The sequence below is a fragment of the Pristiophorus japonicus genome, chromosome 6 (genome assembly GCF_044704955.1).
Source record: "Pristiophorus japonicus isolate sPriJap1 chromosome 6, sPriJap1.hap1, whole genome shotgun sequence".
NCBI lineage: Eukaryota > Metazoa > Chordata > Chondrichthyes > Pristiophoridae > Pristiophorus > Pristiophorus japonicus.
This window is the reverse complement of record NC_091982.1, coordinates 194,180,005-194,198,845: the sequence shown is the minus strand read 5'-3', so window position 1 is coordinate 194,198,845 and position 18,841 is coordinate 194,180,005. Positions and strand designations below refer to the sequence as shown.

At 43.8% G+C, this 18,841-nt stretch overlaps 1 protein-coding gene across 1 annotated transcript in view; it reads left to right on the top strand.

Annotated features, from left to right (window-relative positions):
- The window catches only part of LOC139266239 (inactive N-acetylated-alpha-linked acidic dipeptidase-like protein 2), a 795,403-nt gene that overhangs the window by 582,468 nt on the left and 194,094 nt on the right, over positions 1-18,841 (top strand). Inside the window, exon 11 of the mRNA XM_070884068.1 lies at positions 9,971-10,066. Within this exon, the coding sequence (XP_070740169.1) occupies positions 9,971-10,066 (96 nt within the window). The remainder of the gene's footprint in view (positions 1-9,970; positions 10,067-18,841) is intronic.

Here is an 18,841-nt window from a genome sequence, read left to right as displayed (position 1 = left end):
CCTTCTGCCCCTGCCCCTGCACCAGCTGGCTCCTCGAACTCCTGATGGCTGCTCCTGTGGCCGCTCCCCAACGGTCGCGCCCTTTTATGCGCCGCTCCTCCAACTCCCGCTGGCTACTCCTGAGTAGGCTCACGCAGCGCAGGCAGCAGGCTGATTTGAAGGACCACGATGAATAATAGCACATTGGGCTAGACTTTCCACTTCACATTGCCCATATATCGCCCAAAACGGCCTTTCATTGGCCATTTTGACTGAAAAGTGGGAAGTTAGGCTGGAATATCGCCGGAAAATTGCCCCCAACTTTCGGCTCACATCGCCGAGATGATCGCTCGCACATCGCCGGGTGCAACTTTTGGAACATCGTCGGCACATCGCCGTGCTGATCGCTTGCCGAGAACATTGCTGCAGAATAGTTGCTTTCCCTGGCCTTCCTCACAGAACTCGGCTCTACGGACGTCATTTTGAACATCGGAAGGAAGGAGGCTGCTAAAACGAGGGGCTTATAATTTGTGGGTTATTTAAGGATCTTTTAATGATAGAGCCACTCAAATTTATACTTATATTTATAAATATAATTATATTTGCATTTATTTTTGTAAAAAAGGCAGTTTAGTAGTCGTAGAAAGGGCATTTATATCAACAGTGATAGTTGATAACAAGCTTAAATTCAATGCAGGAGCTTAATTTTAAAATCAATTTGCATCTTTACAATAAAAAAATCCAACTTACTCTTGCCGAAGCAACCAGGCTGTTCCATCACTTACAGCACTGGTCGGCGCCCCTTGCCTCATGCGATGCCGAGGAGACGACATCAGCGATCTCGCCCCATATCTTCCGATATGCCCGGAGTGGGGGTTTCCCCTTAGCACCCCGGGTTAATTGGGCCCACCGGGAGTGCACCTCCGTGACGAGGACCTCATTGGCTTCGTCAGAAAATGGCTTGGCCCTCTTCCTCGTCCCCTCCACATCATGTAAACTCTGATCAGAGTCCAGACATATTACTGTTACTTCTCTTATTTTGAAAACTGTTACTTATCTGCTTTTTCTACTGTCAATCTGCTCTTTCTCTGTCCTCTAAAGTGATACTGTTAATAATTTCTATTATTTTGACACATACTGGTATTTATCTGCTTTTTCTACCATCAATCTGCTCTTCCTCTCTCCTCTGCCTTCCTCCTCTCTCTCTATCCTCTCTCTCTCTACCCGTCCGTTTGCCTTCTGCGCATGTGTGAATGACCCCTGACCTCCCGAAACGTGCAAGATGCTGTCAACCGGAAAATTTTTTTAAAAATCGCATGCGCAGAAGGCCGTTGCTAGGGAAGCTTTTACCTTCCACATCGCTGGCTGTTCGTTGGTCGAGCGTCACATCGCTGACCTTTTGCATCGCCCATTTGACATCGCTGGCCTATCGCCGAGTGAAAAATCAGCATCCAAAAAATGGGCGATGAGCCTGCGATCAGTAAGGCTGGGACATCGAGCATTGCTGGAAGATCGCCCATTTTTTGGGCAATAGACAGTAAAGTGGAAAGTCTAGCCCATTGCATCAACCGAAGCGTAGCTGATGGAGATATCCCAAGGAACCGAAGCGTGGCTAGCCCGCACAGTACTTAACGTTCAGCAAAGCCAGATTGTGGAATTTGCAGGACTTACCCTCTCCCTCGAGTGTGGGTCCAGCTTGTGGTGGTTGCTTTTCTCCAGGCAGGACCCATCAAATCAGCGACCCTCTCTTCCAGTGGTATCAGTGGCTGCAGATTTGCCAGACCTCCTCCTGTTTGAGTTCTTTCCCTTTTATTATGTGCCACCTTCCTCTGCAAAGATGAAAATGCAACTTTTTAGAGAGGGTGTCTTTCTGCTGGGTGGGACATATACAGCTGGTCACATTTACAATTGTAATTCCATTGAATAAATGAAAATATTACTTACACTAACTACTTGACCAAGGTCCTGCCACTTCTTTTTACACTGGCCTCCAGATCTTGTGGTAGCCACCTTCTGCAAGTTGGTTCCAGAGTTTCTTCAATTCTTTGGGTATGAACTTTTATGTGATCTCTGCTGGTGTCCAGTTCGTGCCATCTGGTCTTAATCACAGTAATTAGTGCCTCCACGTCATCCTGTAAGAAATTCTTGGTCCTTGCACCGCGTTGCATCTTGTATTGCTGCAGCTCTGATTTTTCCAATGCTCTCACACAGCACTCCTTCTCGCACACACAAGTGGCTCTTTAAAAATGGCTAATTGCCAAATCAGAGCTGAACTGCGCATCCGCGTACTTTGAAATAATGTCAAAAACGTCACTTTTTTTGTCGCGCATGTGCAGAAGGTAAGGCATCGTTTTTTCGGCACAGACAGCAGGCTCCACCCCCCAAGGCAACTGGACACGCTGCGCGGCGCCAAATTTGAATTATACATCGGGAAACTTTGGCAAAATATTTCTGCCGCATTTCTGGTCTAGAAAAACAGGCGTAACTCTGGCAATACCCCAGAAAATGGGCTTGGGCAAAATTGAGCCCAATATGTTGGTGTTGCAGCTGGGAGATCGTGATAGAGCCAGACAGAAATAAGAAAACAAAGAACAGGAATATTGCTTTTCTTTTTAACATTAAAGTTATATTTTATCCAACAGAGAGAAAAAGTGAGGTAGAGAAAATAGGGAAAAAAGCAAAATACTGTAGATGATGGAAATCTGAAATAAAACCAGCAAGTGCTGGTCATTCTCAGTAGCTCAGGCTGTATCTGTGGAGAGAGGAAGCTAGGGTCAGTTTTTCAGATCCAAGACTCTGCGTCAGAGTTCTGCCAAAGAGCCATGGACTGAAGCATAGAGAAAATGGCGCATACTAATATCTCACTATGACCATGCACTATTCCTATTGTACATACACTTAATGTTAAAGTAGTTCCTGGAAAAATATGTATATTCATTTCAATTTTAGTTGAATGTTGTATGTACAGCATCAACGAATATGAAAGTCTGTGGGGAAATACATCAGAGCCTATATTAGAAGCTCAAAAATGATACCAATTATTGAAAATATTTACATATCAAAGAAAACGGTGATCAAAGTTACATCTCAGCAAAAGCAAAGTTCACATAGTTTATGTAGGTAATTAGATTTTTTTTAACTACTAAAAGAATGTTTTTAATATCTACTATTTCTCATCTTCCAGAAACTTATATTTATTTTTCAAAGACGTTTACAAATAGCAAAATTGTGTCTCAGCATGGTTAATGAAGAACTTAGGATAATTAATAAGTTTTCAATCATTTATCATGTAATATTATGGCTTCCAACAGCTGTATTTGTCATACTGAAAAGCCTTGTGACTAATCTTGCAGGTAAATTCCATTAGCTTTTTTCATTTGTAATTGATTTTTTTTTACTATTGCATCAGTAAACAGGAGAATACGTAGTGATTCTCAGTAAATGAGAAAATAAATACATGATCATAGATCATGAGCACATACACTGAACTAATGCTTTGCATATCCGATGTTAATAGATCTTACAGGTGTAAAATCATTGAGTATATTCAAGATTTGACATGGGGCAATTCTACAATCTGTTTGCCATATGGATAAAGCTTATTGCTTAATATAAAAACAATGGACAATGAATTACAATTAGATATTTCATTTGGTTATGGAACCACAAAATAACATATTGCTAACTATGCTGTCGATGTTTCTGGCCTGCCCAACCTTTCCCCAGAAAAACAACAAAGGATTTTGAACTTGGGCTCAGTGTTGCTTACAAGTTAAACCCACACCATTTTCAGTTGCTCTTTTCCAGCCAGTGATGACAAGATAATTACGGATGAGGCCAATCTTAGATTATATATCCAGAAAAATGCTACATTCCCTATTACAACATTTAATTGTTTCTAAAAGATTCCCGGGTTTATCATTTCTATTATTTTAACTGGAAATCCATTCCATGCATCAGTCCTAAATTTTCCTTTTACTAGTTTGAACCTGTGTCCCCTTGTCATATTCTCTCAATTTAATTTACACAAATATTCCCAACTTACTTTTTCCATACCCTTAACTATCTTGTATACATCTATAAGGTCCCCTTTCATATGTCTCCTTTGGCTGGCATTTCAAGCTGGAAGTGCGCCTCCCAACTTTTTTGTGCAGGCAAAAAAAACAGGCTGCATGGTCCCTTGTCTGAAACAGATGTTAGGCCCTTTGCAAATTCAAATAATGGGCCTAAATCGCATTTGAGGCATACTCTTCACCATTGGGTTACTCTGAGACACTGGGCCAGCTGCAATCAGTAAAACCAGGTCGATGTGCGGCCTAACAGGCAGTCCTTAAAGGAACCACTTTGGGCTGCGAGGACCGTTTCCACATTCAAACCACGTGGGCTGCTGTCAACAGCTCCCCCTCTCCCCCAAACTGCCACTGCCACAACTTCAATCGTCGCCACCACATCCCCCTCCACGACATAATCGGCACTGCTAGCCATCCAATCCCAGACAATACTCACCCTTTCTGATTGCTGCTGACCATTTCCCAACCTTCCCAGTTGCCCCCCCATTGCCAGTCCCCTTTAGTGGCCCAAAGGACTCTTCTCCGCGAGCTACTTGGGGATACCATAATTCGCTGGCTCGATGGTACAATATTACGTGCACCTCAGAACTAGTTGTCAACTATGTCAAAGTGTCAGCTGTTGCTCGGTTGGTAGCACCCTTGCCTCTGAGTCAGAAGGTTGTAGATTCAAGTCCCACTCCAGAGACTTGAGTACAAACATCTAGGCTGATATTCCAGCGCAGTACTGAGGGAGTGCTGTACTGTCAGAGATGCTGTCTTTCGGATGAGACGTTAAACCGAGTAGCCCCGTCTGCCCCCTCAGGTGGATTAAAAGATTCCATGGCACTATTTCGAAGAAGAGCAGGGGAGTTATCCCTGGTGTCCTGGCCAATATTTATCTCTCAGTCAACATCATTAATGCAAATTATCTGGTGATTATCACATTGCTGTTTGGGGGAGCTTGCTGTGTGCAAATTTGTTGCCATGTTTCCTCCATTACAACAGTGACTACACTCCAAAAAGTTCTTAATTGGCTGTAAAACACTTTAGGGCATCTGGTGGTTGTCATGTATTCAACCAGCATTGTAACCCATGTATAATCTGACCAAAGTTATACACTGTGAGAACAATGACCACTAGGTGGTGAACTTGTGGGAGACACTCCTAACCTGGACCTTCAGATATAAAAGGGGAAGCTCCACCCACTTCCATCACTTGAGTGCTCTGGAATAAAGGACAGGTCACAGACTGACCTTCTCTCAAGCATGGGCCTCGTGTGCATTTATACTGTAGAGTAAGGACGTATCAATGGCAACGAGAAACTGGGATTTAAACCACGCGAACATGGCCACAAGCAGAACAGACGAGAGGTACTGTGTTAAGGAATGGTTGGGACAGAGATTCAACATTGTTAAAGCAGCACATAGTTCTCCAGGCAGACAAGGGCAATCGGGCATGCCCCAACATGTAGTCGAACCCAGAGGGGGAGTTCGACAGAGACAATGGCAAGCTGAACGGCGATTCACGCCATTGCAATGGACAATGCGGCCAGTAATGGGGCCATCAACACCTGTTAATGGCGCACTCAAGGACAATAATGGGCAGTCAGGGACGATCGACTGGCAAGGGACCTTTTGTTTCAAACAGCAGTTCATGTTGAAGGTGTGGAGGCACACACTCAGCCGGAGTTTGCAGAGATGAGCAAAATACCTGCCGAAATTGCAGAAATGAACGCTGGGGGAAATCGCTGGAAGCTGAAGTTCAGCGAGTTCATGTGGAGCACGTATACAGTTCATACACCAGGACGCCACCGATAATGATGAAAGTGCTCCTTAATGGCATCCCAGTATCAATGGAGCTAGACACGGGGGCCAGCCAGTCCCTGATGGGTATCAAACAGTTCGAAAAGTTGTGGGCGTCCAAGGCCAGGAGGCCAAAATTATCGCCGAATGACGCACAGCTACGGACTTACACAAAGGAGATCATTCCGGTGCTAGGCAGCGCCACGGTAGTCGTGACCCACAAAGATTCGGAGAACAGGTTGCCACTCTGGGTTGTCCTGGGGGACGGTCCCGCACTACTGGGGAGGAGTTGGCTTGCTGTCATGAACTGGAAATGGGTCGATGTCAATGCAATTTCCTCTGTGGAGCGGGTATCATGCTCACAGATCCTGGACAAATTTGACTCTTTATTTCAACCCGGCATCGGCACTTTCATGGGGGCCAAGGTAGTGATTCACATAAACCCGGACGCCAGGCCAGTACACCACAAGGCCAGAGCGGTGCCGTACGTGATGCGGGAAAAGATAGAAGGTGAATTGGACCGCCTGCTGAGGGAAGGCATCATCTCGGCAGTCGAATTCAGTGACTGGGCGAGCCCAATTGTGCCGATGCTCAAGACGGATGGGTCGGTCAGGATATGTGGCGATTACAAGGCCACCATCAATCGGGTGTCACTCGAAGACCAGTATCCGCTACCGAGAGCGGAGGACCTCTTTGCGACGCTATTCGGTGACAAACTTTTTTCAAAATTGGACCTGACCTCAGCTTACATGACCCAGTAGCTGGCGAGTGAGTCAAAGAAGCTGACCACCATCACGACACACAAGGGGTTATTTGAGTACAACAGATGTTCGTTCGGGATTCGCTCGGCCGCCGCGATCTTCCAACGAAATATGGAAAGCCTCCTGAAGTCGATTCCAGGGACGGCGGTTTTTCAGGACGACATCCTCATCACGGGTTACGATCTGAAGAACACCTCCACAACCTGGAGGAGGTGCTACGCAGACTGGACTGGGTAGGGCTGCAAGTGAAAAAGGCGAAGTGCGTCTTCCTAGCTCCAGAGGTAGAATTCCTGGGGATGAGGGTAGCAGCAGACGGGATCAGCCCTACTGCGTTCAAGACGGAAGCGATTCAGAGAGCACTCAGACCCCGTAACACGACGGAGCTGTGTTCATTCCTGGGGCTCCTGAACTATTTTGGTAACTTTCTTCCCAAATTGAGCACGCTGCTAGAGCCACTACACATGCTCCTACGCAAAGGTCGTGAATGGGTCTGGGGGGACAGCCAGGAAAGGGCTTTTAATAGAGCACGCAATTTGTTATGTTCCAACAATCTGTTTACGCTATATGACCCATGTAAGAAACTTATGAACTTGTGTTAACGTGCGATGTGTCATCCTATGGTGTCGGGTGTGTGTTGCAGCATGTCAATGCCAAGGGTCAGTTACAGCCGGTAGCTTATGTCTCCAGAAGTCTGTCCCAGGCAGAAAGGGGCTACGGGATGGTAGAAAAGGAGGCGCTCGCATGTGTATATGCGGTAAAGAAAATGCACCAGTACCTGTTTGGCAGGAAATTTGAGCTGGAGACAGATCACAAACCCCTAACGTCCCTTTTGGCCGACAACAAGGCCATAAATGCAAACGCATCGGCCCGCATACAGAGGTGGGCACTCATGTTAGCCGCCTATGACTACACAATTCAGCACAGACCGGGCACCAAAAACTGCGCCGATGCACTCAGCAGGCTCCCACTAGCCACCACTGAGGGGACTACCAAGCATGCTGCTGAGATGGTCATGGCTGTTGAAGCTTTCGGAAGCGAAGGCTCACCCGTGACAGCCCGTCAGATTCAAGTCTGGACAAATAGAGACCCGCTATTGTCTCTAGTCAAGAAATGTGTCATGAATGGGGACTGGGCAGCCACGTACAGGGCATGCCCTGAGGAATTTAAACCATTTCACAGGCGCAGGGATGAACTCTCAATTCAGACCGATTGCCTACTGTGGGGAAACTACTTAGTCATGCCCCAGATGGGCAGAGAGGTGTTCATCAGAGAACTCCACAATGAGCACCCGGGCATTGTCACGATGAAGGCAATTGCCAGGTCACACGTTTGGTGGCCAGGGATAGACGCAGATCTGGAACTTTGTGTTCGCAGGTGCAACATATGCGCCCAGGGAAGCCCACCTTAGCCACTGGCCATGGCCCGCCAAGCCTTGGTCACGCATCCATGTGGACGACGCAGGTCCTTTCATGGGAAAAATGTTTTTGGTTGTAGTAGACGCCTACTCCAAATGGATCAAGTGTGACATTTTAAATTCAAGCACATCCTCTGCCACGGTAGAAAGTCTACAGGCAATGTTCGCCGCCCACGGTCTACCGGATATCTTGGTCAGCGACAATGGCCCGTGCTTCACAAGCACTGAATTTCAGGACTTCATGGCAGGCAATGGAATTAACCATGTCAGAACGGCACCGTTCAAGCTGGCCTCAAATGGCCAGGCAGAACGAGCAGTGCAGATAATCAAACAGGGGATGCTCAGAATCCAAGGGGGTTCCCTACAATGCCGCTTATCACGCCTCCTGTTGGCCTACAGATCCCGACCACACTCGTTCACAGGGGTTCCACCCGCAGAGCTGCTAATGAAAAGGATGCTCAAAACCCAGTTATCCCTTATAAACCCCACCTTGAAAGAAATTATCGAGAGCAGGCGCCAGTCACAATATGACTACCATGACAGGAATGCGAGGGCGCGATTTATTGATGTCAATGACCCTGTCTTTGTCCTCAACTACGCTGCAGGGCCCAAATGGCTCGCAGGCACTGTGGTTGCCAAAGAGGGAAATAGGATTCTGGTAGTTAAACTTGCCAATGGACAAATCTGCCGCAAACATGTGGATCAAAAAAAAGGAGGTTGAGCAACCCCATAGAAGAAGCAGAGGAAGAACACGATGTAGAGTTCACTCCTCTACAGGTGACCGAACACAGGAACCAAAGGGAGGAGAGCCCAGACACTGTGGGCAGTCCGGACAGGCCTGAGGCACCGCAAACAGCAGACACTCAGGCCAGCGCCCAACAACCGGAGTCCCAACTCAGGCGCTCTACAAGAGAGCATAAACCACCAGAGAGATTCAACCTGTGATCCCAATAATTTGGAGGGGGAGGTGATGTCATGTATTCAACCAGCATTGTCACCCATGTATAATCTGACCTAAGTTGTACACTGTGAGAGCAATGACCACTAGGTGGTGAACTTGTGGGAGACGCTCCTAACCTGGACCTTCAGATATAAAAGGGGAAGCTCCAGCCACTTCCATCACTTGAATGCTATGGAATAAAGGACAGGTCACAGACTGACCTCTCAAGCATGGGCCTCGTGTGCATTTATACTGTATAGTAAGGACGTATCAGTGGTCATGAAAGGTGCTGTATAAATGCAATTATTTCTTCTTTTATTTGCTCCCTCCGCCCCCTTCATCAGAATTGACAAAGGGTCATTAGACCTGAAAAGATTACACCTACCTTTTTCTCCATATGCTGTCTGTCCTGCATAGCCTGTATCTGCAGAACTTGCCAAAAATATTTCAAATACAAGAAAAATTCCAGATGGCAATATTTACATACCAGACTGCCATCAAATGGTAGATCTTTGGAACCAGGGTACAAAAATCTGCGATTTTCCATAAAACTTGTTTCCGGTGTAGCGGTGCCTCATAGATAGAGCTTTCAATAGAGCTTTCAATTTGTCTCTAAATTACCCTAATTTCAGTGTCTTGCAGCACTTTTATGAAGAAATGCCTTTTTGAAATCAGAGTAGATTATGTTATTTTTAGGAAAAGGTATGCAAGTATACATTTTAGGTTGTCAAATCAGAGAAAAGGAACTGTTTTACACATTTCTTTACCTTTTATTTTCCATTCTACTTGGGAAACAGACTGTTATTCCTCACAAAAATATTAATAGGGTGATCCTCCTTATAACATTTGATGTACCCTGTAAAACTGTGTTTTGAGCATTCTCTATCACTATCCATAAAACACCTTCCATATTTGGAGAAGTATATAGTGGGGCATCACTGTATAGCATTCCAATTGATGTACAAATGCCAACAAAGCACATTAATTGCACTATCTCAGCTGTATTTCTTTCTGCTTTTTCATAGGGGCCAGGATTTCTATCTGAAGCACTTCTCGTTCACGATGCATTGATGGCAGAGGCCTTGGATCCCTCCTTTAATCTTCACGAAACTGTTGCTAAGGTAAGAAGATTTCTCGCACTCTGACAGCCAAAAGACTGATTCTGTGCATGTGACTCACCATATGTGAACTTGTAAAGCATTGGTTTCTTTAATGTAGCGGTGAATCATTCGTGAGATAAATTGTGGATATCTGGTGCACATGGATGAAACAGTAGAAGAATATTAGCTTTCATTTTTAGACTGATTGATTAACATGTTTCATTTTAAAAGATAATTGTTGAACTGAGGTCTGTTGTAGATCCCTTCTTGGGTTCAGTGGCCTCAGTCGCTCCTTAATCGGTCTGAACATTTTAATTTTAGAGGAGTTGGCTCAGGCTGCGCTATGTCTACATATATGATAGCATAACCCCGGGATGTAACAGTGGTATTCCCTTGTGATCTGGACTAGATACTCATTTCTTTTGCCTGTAAATTTCTTCAGATTTTCTCAACGCAAACTGAACAAACACTTGGTGAGACGAGACTTGATTTGAATCACTGAGCGGCTTTATTTCCCATCAGAACAACAGTTCAATCAGATTCAATTATTTCCATCAATACAACTTGTCTTTGCGTAATAATATAAAACAATGAACACAACTACTCTACACAACTTCAATGTGTGGTTTTGCTCGACTTAAAAGCTAATTTTCTAACATCTCTCTCCAGTATTCCATCCTTCTTGCAGCACTTTGCTGTCTTACTGCCTCAAGGATTCACAGTTTTCTCTCTTTTTGAAAAGCCTGACTCCATTGTCAGATGAATAGCATTGCCACAGCAGCATGGAATGTGAACAATAACTAGATTGTCAAATTATCTTCATTGTCTCCAGCAATGATAGTTGGAATGTCCTCTCTGTAACTTACATCTGCCATCTCAATTGTCCTGTAACTTTAATCTAGGGATATAATCAAGAGCTAAATTTCACTCAACAGCATCATTTTTAACATATAATACACCAAGGTCCCTTATAGCAACATAATCTGAAATCCCAAAAATGTGACAGTGATCAACGCCACCAACTGTTTCAATCTAAAGGCTGTGTCACGTCTCCCTCAGAATGAAAGCATATGTGATCATCCCCCTTGTCTGTGAGCCAATGCATTGATGTGTATTATTTTCTGGCATTAATTACATTCTGTTTACCAGCTTATAGATACCATAGGGTTGTTCATAGATGCATGGATTGATATAGTCAAGATTGCACTGCACCATAGGCATGCCACCAATTTGGTAATACTTTACTTGTCTCTGCTGTTACTGCTAGTGGCCATTGCTGAAGTGTGTGTAGTTAGGTGTATGGAAATACAGGGCTTTGATTGCATCCTCAATAGAGTGGTGTACAAAAAGAGGCTGATTGCAGAGATGTTCCTTAAATTTGGATAGGAGCAATACTTGGAGCAGCGCCACAAACAGATGAATAGTACATTAGTGGTATTGAAAGAAAGACTTACATTTATTTAGCGCCTTTCATGACCTTAGGACATCCCAAAACACTTCACAGCCGATGAATTATTTTGAAACGTAGGCCCTGTTGTAATGTAGGAACGACAGCTGCCAATTTGCACAGAGCAAGCTCTCACAAGCAGCAGTGTGATAATGACCACATAATGGTTTTTTAGTGATGTTGATTGAGGGATAAATATTAACCAGAAAACTCGTCTTCAGATAATGTCATGGGATCTTTTACATCCAGTTCAGAGAGAAGACAGAGCCTCGGTTTAACATCTCATCTCATCTCATTAGATCTGGTAATGTGTAACGAGTCTATATTAATTAATGATCTTGTAGTGAAGATCCTCTTGGGAAGAGTGATCATAGCATGGTGGAATTTCAAATTCAGTTTGAGGGTGAGAAAGCTAGTTCTCAAACTAGTGTCCTGAACTTAAATAAAGGTAATTACAATGGTATGAAGGCAGAGCTGGTTAAAATGGACTGGGAAAATATATTAAAGGGTAAGACTACAAAAGCAGTGGCAAACATTTCAGATATTTCATAACTCTCAGCAAAGATATATTCCAGTGAGAAAGAAAGAATCTAAGAGAAAAATGAACCATCCGTGGCTAGCTAAGGAAGTAAAGGATGGTATCAAATTGAAAACAAAGGCATACAATGTTGTGAAGAACAATGCAAGGCCAGAGGTTTGGGACATTTTTAGAACCCAGCAAAGGACGACTAAAAAAATAATAGAGAAGATAGTTTATGAGAGTAAAGTAGCAAGAAATATAAAAACAGACAGTAAAAGCTTCTACAGGTATATAAAAAGGAAGAGAATAGCTAAAGTAAACATTAGTATAATATGGATAAATGTGAGGTTATCCATTTTGGAGGCAAAAACACGAAGGCAGCATATTATCTGGATGGCGACAGATTAGGAAAAGGGGAGGTGCAACAAGACCTGGGTGTCATGGTTCACCAGTCACTGAAAGTGGGCATGCAGGTACAGCAGGCGGTGAAGAAGGCAAATGGTATGTGTAAGGTCCTTACACAATACCACAAATCCACACAAGGCACATTCTATGGACAAAGTCACTCTGTGACCTGCACCTTTATTCACAGGACCAAGAAGTGATGACCCTCCATGGGACCTCTCTTTATATACCTGGATGACCAGGTGAGGAGTGTCTCTCACAAGTTCATCCCCTGTGGTCAATGTGTGCATTTCTCAAGTATATACGGTATTGCAGTGTTGTTACATGAAGATTACATACATGACAGTATGTTGGCCTTCATAGCTAGGAGATTTGAGTATAGGAGCAGGGAGGTCTTACTGCAGTTGTACAGGGCCTTAGTGAGGCCTCACCGGGAATATTGTGTTCAGTTTTGGTCTCCTAATCTGAGGAAGGACGTTCTTGCTATTGAGGGATTGCAGCGAAGGTTCACCAGATTGATTCCAGGGATGGCTGGACTGACATATGAGGAGAGACTGGATCAACTGGAGTTTAGAAGGATGAGAGGGGATCTCGTAGAAATGTATAAGATTCTGACGGGACTGGACAGGTTAGATGCGGGAAGAATGTTCCCGATGTTGGGGAAGTCCAGAACCAGGGGACATAGTCTTAGGATAAGGGGTAGGACATTTAGGACTGAGATGAGGAGAAACTTCTTCAGCGCAGAGAGGATGTTTCCCCTTATGGGGGAATCTAGAACTAGGGGGTATAGTTTCAGAATAAGGGGTCGCCCATTTAAAATGGAAATGAGGAAGGAATTTCTTCTCTAAGAGGGTCGTGAATCTTTGGAATTCTCTACCTCAGAGAGCTGTGGAGGCTGGGTCATTGAATGTATTTAAGGTGGAGATAGACAGATTTTTGAAAGATAAGGGAGTCAAGGGTTATGGGGAATGGGCGGGGAAGTGGAGTTGAGGCCAAGATCAGATCAGGCTATGATCGTATTGAATGGCGGAGCAGTCTCAAGAGGCCTAAAGGCCTACTCCTGCTCCTATTTCTTATGTTCTTATGTTTATCCAAAAGACAGCACCTCCAACAATGCACACTCCCTCAGTACTGCACTGGACTGTCAGCCTAGATTTTTGTGCTCAAGCCTCTGGAGTGAAACTTGAACCCACAACCTTCTGACTCATTGCACCAGTTTTTATGTGTTTTGTTAAAATGAGTTAAGAGAAAAGAAAATTGCCCTATGAGACCTGAAAACTAATCATACAACTTAGCTGTCAGATGTGGTAGTTGTACTTATCCATGAGTACCTTAATTCAGTGTTGGAAAAGAAGCTATAATGTGGATTCCCTGCAATGCAGAGCAGCAGCAAATAATAAATACACCTGCACAGACTTTAAATGTGATGCTTACTTTGAATTTTAAAATGGAACTGTTTCCATATACATTAACGATTTCCAGATTAACAACTTGTTACTTTTGTTTAACAATTTCTTGGTTCACAGACTGAACTGTCTTTTCATTGTAGGTTAACAAGCATTGTTGGGGTGGAGGGAGGAAATAGCTCCCTATTGGCTTAATGGGTAAATGCATTGTGTGGTGTGGCCTTAGGTTCAATCACTGGCCTGTGCTGTTAGCTGATCTAAAATGAGGTAGTGGCAGTAGATGCACCATAGTTAACTTCAGCATCTCTGGACTACAAAAGGAAAATATTTCTGTCATTGATTGTTATCCAGTGACCCTTGCTGGAAAGTACATGGGTGTAAACAGGTGAAAACACCCCCATGGCCAGCATATACTCACTAGGCTCACAAATAATGAATGGGACTTTTGGAATCTTCAGAAGAGGAGGAGAGTTGAAGAGAGGATTGTGTCAATTGGAACAAAAGAATTTTCCAGATTGAAAATAATTCTGTCAAACTGTGGGTGCAGTACGTTAATTGGCTTTCTAAAGACCACAGAAAGTGCGTAATAAACAAAATATAGCCTTGTTTTCATGTTCAAGAACAGCAATGTCCAAACATTTACTCTTAGTGGACAATCTGTTGCTTATCTTGGAGCATGTGGGCCACATATAAGAAGTTGTATGGTAAACTACTACTACTATTACTGCAAATTGACTTAGAATGTCCCCGAATTTCTTACACATTTGTCCCTCTGAGCCCAGTTCAAGCTGGCATTCTTCTCCCTGCTGTTCCATACTGGCACTATTCTTTCTCCTAACCCTTTACCCTATTCTCCCCAGCTCCGTTCCTGGTCCCTGTCAGCTCTGACTTGCTCCTGGTAGGAATCAGTACGAGTACTCAGAGGGGAGAAGCCAGGAAATGTATAAAGCCCTAGGGTGAGAGTGAGCCAGCGAAAACCTCCCATGTATACCAGCTGGAGATCTTAAGCTGGAAGGCCAGTGTTTGGATTCTCCTCTTCCAGAGTTGCATAATGTAAATATTTCATTTATTGTGTGGGTCTACATCTCTGATCAAATAAAATAAACGTCTGTTTATCCTCGTGAGGTCATTAACAAAGATTTCCTCCATGCCAGACTGCACCTGTACCAACTACGAGTCTCCTCATGACTATGGACATTGCCTCTAGATTTTAAACAGATATTTAATCTTTAATCTACACAAGAGAATCTTAATCAGGCAGCCAAGTTAATACTATATGAACAAATGTTGTGTTGCACAATTCCACCCTTCACAATACAAACATGCAGCAGAATCTATGTACAATCTGCCAGACTTGCAGCGCAATCTACTGCAACAGTCACGTAGAACATTACTAATGACCAAAAGCAGAAGTGAGCAAAATGCCTTTATGCCTGGAGTTCAGTAACATGAAGATGTTTATGTGATATTGCAAAAGTGAAGTATGTCACTACTAGATTGTGTGATGACATATGCCATCTGCTGGACTGGAGTTACAGTGTCTGGGACTGGCTCAAGTCTCATTGGGAACCAGCATGCTTGGTTCATTCTGGGAGAATCTGGGATAGTTAGCAACTGTTTAATTTGGCTACGTTGTGTGAACTATAGTGAGTGAAGACTAAATAGTGGTATTATGTATATGAGCTGAACAAACAATGGAAACAAGTTACAGTAAAATTTCCATTTACAAGTGCAATGCCACCCTGAGTCTAAAACCTAAAATCTGGCACCAAGCTTATGGTCTACAGGGCCGTAGTGATACCCGCCTTCCTGTATGGCTCAGAGATGTGGACCATATACAGCAGACACCTCAAATCACTGGAGAAATACGACCAACGATGTCTACGCAAGATCCTGCAAAACCCCTGGGAGGATAGACGCACCAACGCCAGTGTTCTCAATCAGGCCGGCATCGAAGCACTAACCACACTCGACCAGTTCCGTTGGGCGGGCACGTTGTCCGCATGCCCGACAAAAGACTCCCAAACATAGAAACATAGAAAATAGGTGCAGGAGTAGGCCATTCGGCCCTTCGAGCCTGCACCACCATTCAATATGATCATGGCTGATCATGCATTTCAGTACCCCATTCCTGCTTTCTCTCCATACTCCTTGATCCCTTTGGCCGTGAGGGTCACATCTAAATCCCTTTTGAATATATCTAACAAACTGGCCCCAACAACTTTCTGCGGTAGAGAATTCCACATGCCCACAACTTTATGAGTGAAGAAGTTTCTCCTCATCTTGGTCCTAAATGGCTTACCCCTTATCCTTCGACTGTGACCCCTGGTTCTGGACTTCCCCAACATCGGTAACATTCTTCCTGCTTTTAACCTGTCCAATCCCGTCAGAATTTTATATGTTTCTATGAGATCCCCTCTTATTCTTCTAAATTCCAATGAATACAAGCCTAGTCGATCCAGTCTTTCTTCATATGTCAGTCCTGCCATCCCGGGAATCAGTCTGGTGAACCTTCGCTGCACTCCCTCAATAGCAAGAATGCCCTTCCTCAGATTAGGAGACCAAAACTGTACACAATATTCAAGGTGTGGCCTTACCAAGACCCTGTACAACTGTAGTAAGACCTCCCTGCTCCTGTACTCCAATCCTCTCACTATGAAGGTCAATATGCCATTTGCTTTTTTTACTGCCTGCTGCACCTGTATGCCAACCTTCAGTGACTGATGTACTATGACACCCAGGTCTCGTTGCACCTTCCCCTTTACCAATCTGTCATCATTCAGATAATAATCAGCCCTCCTGTTTTTACCACCAAAGTGGATAACCTCACATTTATCCACATTATACACATCTGCCATGTATTTGCCCACTCACCTAACCTGTCCAAATCACCTGCAGCCTCTTAGCATCCTCCTCACAGCTCACACTACCACCCAGCTTAGTGCCATCTGAAAACTTGGAGATATTACATTCAATTCCTTCGTCTAAATCATTAATGTATTAATGTATATTGTAAATAGCTGGGGTCCCAACACTGAACCTTGCGGTACCCCACTAGTCACTGCCAGCCATTCTGAAAAGGACCCGTTTATTCCTACTCTCTGCTTCTTGTCTGCCAACCAATTCTCTTTTCATGTCAGTACATTACCCCCAATACCATGTGCTTTAATTTTGCACACTAATCTGTTATGTGGGACCTTGTCAAAAGTCTTTTGAAAGTCTAAATACACCAAATCCACTGGTTCCCCCTTGTCCACTCTACTAGTTACATCCTCAAAAAATTCTAAAAGATTTGTCAAGCATGATTTCCCTTTCATAAATCCATGCTGGCTTGGACCAATCCTATCACTGCTTTCCAAATGCGCTGCTAATACATCTTTAATAATAATTGATTTCAACATTTTCCCCACCACCGATGTCAGGCTGACCAGTTTATAATTCCCTGTTTTCTCTCTCCCTCCTTTTTTAAAAAGTGGGGTTACATTAGCTACCCTCCAGTCCATAGGAACTGATCCAGAGTCTAAAGAATGTTGGAAAATGACCACCAATGCATCCACTATTTCTAGGGCCACTTCCTTAAGTACTCTGGAATGATGACTATCAGGCCCTGGGGATTTATCAGCCTTCAATCCCATCAATTTCCCTAACACAATTTGCTGACTAAAGCAATTTGCTGACTAAAGCAAGCACTCTATTCAGAATTCCTACATGGCAAGCAAGCCTCAGGTGGGCAGAGGAACCGTTTCAAGGACACCCTCAAAGCCTCCTTGATAAAGTGCAACATCCCCACCGACACCTGTAAATCCCTGGCCAAAGACCACCCTAAGTGAAGGAAGAGCATCCGGAAGGGCGCTGAGCACCTCGCATCTCGTCGCCGAGAGCATGCAGAAAACAAGCACAGGCAGCGTGTGGCAAACCAGACTCGCCACCCACCCTTTCCTCCAACGACTGTCTGTCTCACCTGTGACAGAGACTGTAATTCCCATATTGGACTGTTCAGTCACCTGAGAACTCACTTTTAGAGTGGAAGCAAGTCTTCCTCAATTTCGAGGGACTGCGTATGATGATGATGATGATAACCTCATCGAATGAACTGTAATGAAATGTAGTTTTTAGTTACATAAAATGTTAATGCAGGGTTAGTGATACCTATAATACATCACACTACTGCTTTTTGTCAGCAATTTATTATTGATGGTAAAATAAGTGCTGCTGTTATGAAATGAATTGCCAATAAAGTAAGGGTGCTAATCTCTTGGATGTTTCTAGAATAGCTCTTCCCCCATGAGACTGCCTGGTATAATACCATCTCTATTATCCTAGCATAAAAGACCCCACACAAAACAGCCCTTTAACTATATGCATTTTGATATGACTCACAAAAACATACTTAAATAATTTATCCTTCTTGTTATTAATGAAAATATGTCTAATCAGTGATTGACCCGGATTTTGCAATAAGAATAATAGTTCGGCCAACAGCGCTTACTGTTTTTAAGGAGTTAATCGGACAGCAACAACTGGCGTCCGCACATGTATAGTTAAATGCGGCAATCAAAAAGTTGCTGTCCGAGTTGCCCTGCTCCTCCAAAAGCTTTGTTACAACAGTATCTTACCGAGAGACTCAGCATTCAAACACATAAAGGATTGAAGTTGAGGTACTTAACCACTAGATACCATTAAACATGCCAGAAAAAGTTAGGTCTGTGGCATTCATGTGTAAGTGAATTTTTAATGGTGTGATAAGTGTTAATCACGGCCAAGCAACCTCTCTGGCACTGAAAATTTCCTTTTAAAGGTGTCGAGTCTCATTTCTTCAGATTTTAATGATTGTCTCTTTTAATCCCATCTTTCTTTACCTCTCTTTATTTTGGTTTCTGGCATGATTTGGCATTGAATTAAATATTCTAACTTAGACTTCCTTGTTTAGACTCTGCATGTCTCAGAAAGGATTCTTCAATCAGATTGATTAAGGGGACACACCGTTGCTTGTTCTGTTCACACAAGTCCCAGATCCC